Here is a 1,096-nt window from a genome sequence, read left to right as displayed (position 1 = left end):
TGTGTGTAAATTAACACATCTGTAAATTAACACATATCATTCCATCCAGCACACTGATTGATGTTTTCCTGTCTCTCCAGGACCTTGAAAAGAGAAGATTCTAATGAAAGCAAGGATGCTTTTACTTGATAGGAATTCGTTGACACTTGCTATGATAAAGCCATCCATCAATAATACCCAGTTCCATCCTCCCTTTTTTATCCTGCTAGGAATACCAGGACTGGAAACTATACACATCTGGATTGCTTTCCCCTTCTGCATTGTGTACCTGACCTCCCTTGTGGGGAACATCACCATTCTCTTTGTGATCAAGACTGAACACAGTCTTCATCAGCCTATGTTCTACTTCCTGGCCATGTTGTCCATGATTGATCTGGGTCTGTCTACATCCACCATCCCCAAAATGCTGGGCATCTTCTGGTTCAGTCTCCAAGAGATCAGTTTTGGGGGTTGCCTTGCTCAGATGTTCTTCATCCACATGTTCACTGGCATGGAGACTGTTTTGCTGGTGGTCATGGCTTATGACCGCTTTGTTGCCATCTGCAATCCTCTCCAGTACACGGCGATCCTCACCAATAAAACAGTCAGCATTCTAGCCTCTGTTGTGATTGGAAGAAATTTAATTCTTGTAACCCCATTTGTATTTCTCATTCTGCGACTGCCCTTCTGTGGGAATCACATCATGCCTCATACATATTGTGAGCACATGGGTCTTGCCCGGCTGGCCTGTGCCCCCATCAAGGTCAACATAATCTATGGGCTTATGGTGATTCCTAATATTATTGTGGATGTGATCCTGATTGCCTCTTCCTATGTGCTTATCCTCCGAGCTGTCTTCCGTCTTCCCTCTCAAGATGCACGACTAAAGGCTCTCAATACTTGTGGTTCCCATGTCTGTGTCATGCTCTGCTTTTACATACCGGCCTTTTTTTCTTTTATGACTCATCGCTTTGGCCATAACATTCCCCAGTACATCCATATTCTTTTGGCTAATCTATATGTGGTCATCCCACCTGCCCTTAATCCTGTCATTTATGGTGTTAGGACCAAGCAGATCCGAGAGCATGTTGTAAAGATATTTGTACAAAAAGATTAA

The 1,096-nt window shown here is 43.6% G+C and overlaps 1 protein-coding gene across 1 annotated transcript; it reads left to right on the top strand.

Moving 5' to 3' along the window:
* The first annotated feature begins 151 nt into the window (after positions 1 to 151).
* On the top strand, positions 152 to 1,096 carry LOC144376821 (olfactory receptor 52E4-like). The gene has a single exon (XM_078045095.1). It carries the CDS (start codon positions 152 to 154, stop codon positions 1,094 to 1,096), a length of 945 nt encoding a protein of 314 aa, XP_077901221.1.

The sequence above is a fragment of the Ictidomys tridecemlineatus genome, chromosome 4 (assembly GCF_052094955.1).
Source record: "Ictidomys tridecemlineatus isolate mIctTri1 chromosome 4, mIctTri1.hap1, whole genome shotgun sequence".
In the NCBI taxonomy this organism is placed as follows: domain Eukaryota; kingdom Metazoa; phylum Chordata; class Mammalia; order Rodentia; family Sciuridae; genus Ictidomys; species Ictidomys tridecemlineatus.
The sequence above is the reverse complement of the archived record's forward strand: the minus strand, read 5'-3'. Positions and strand labels throughout refer to the sequence as shown.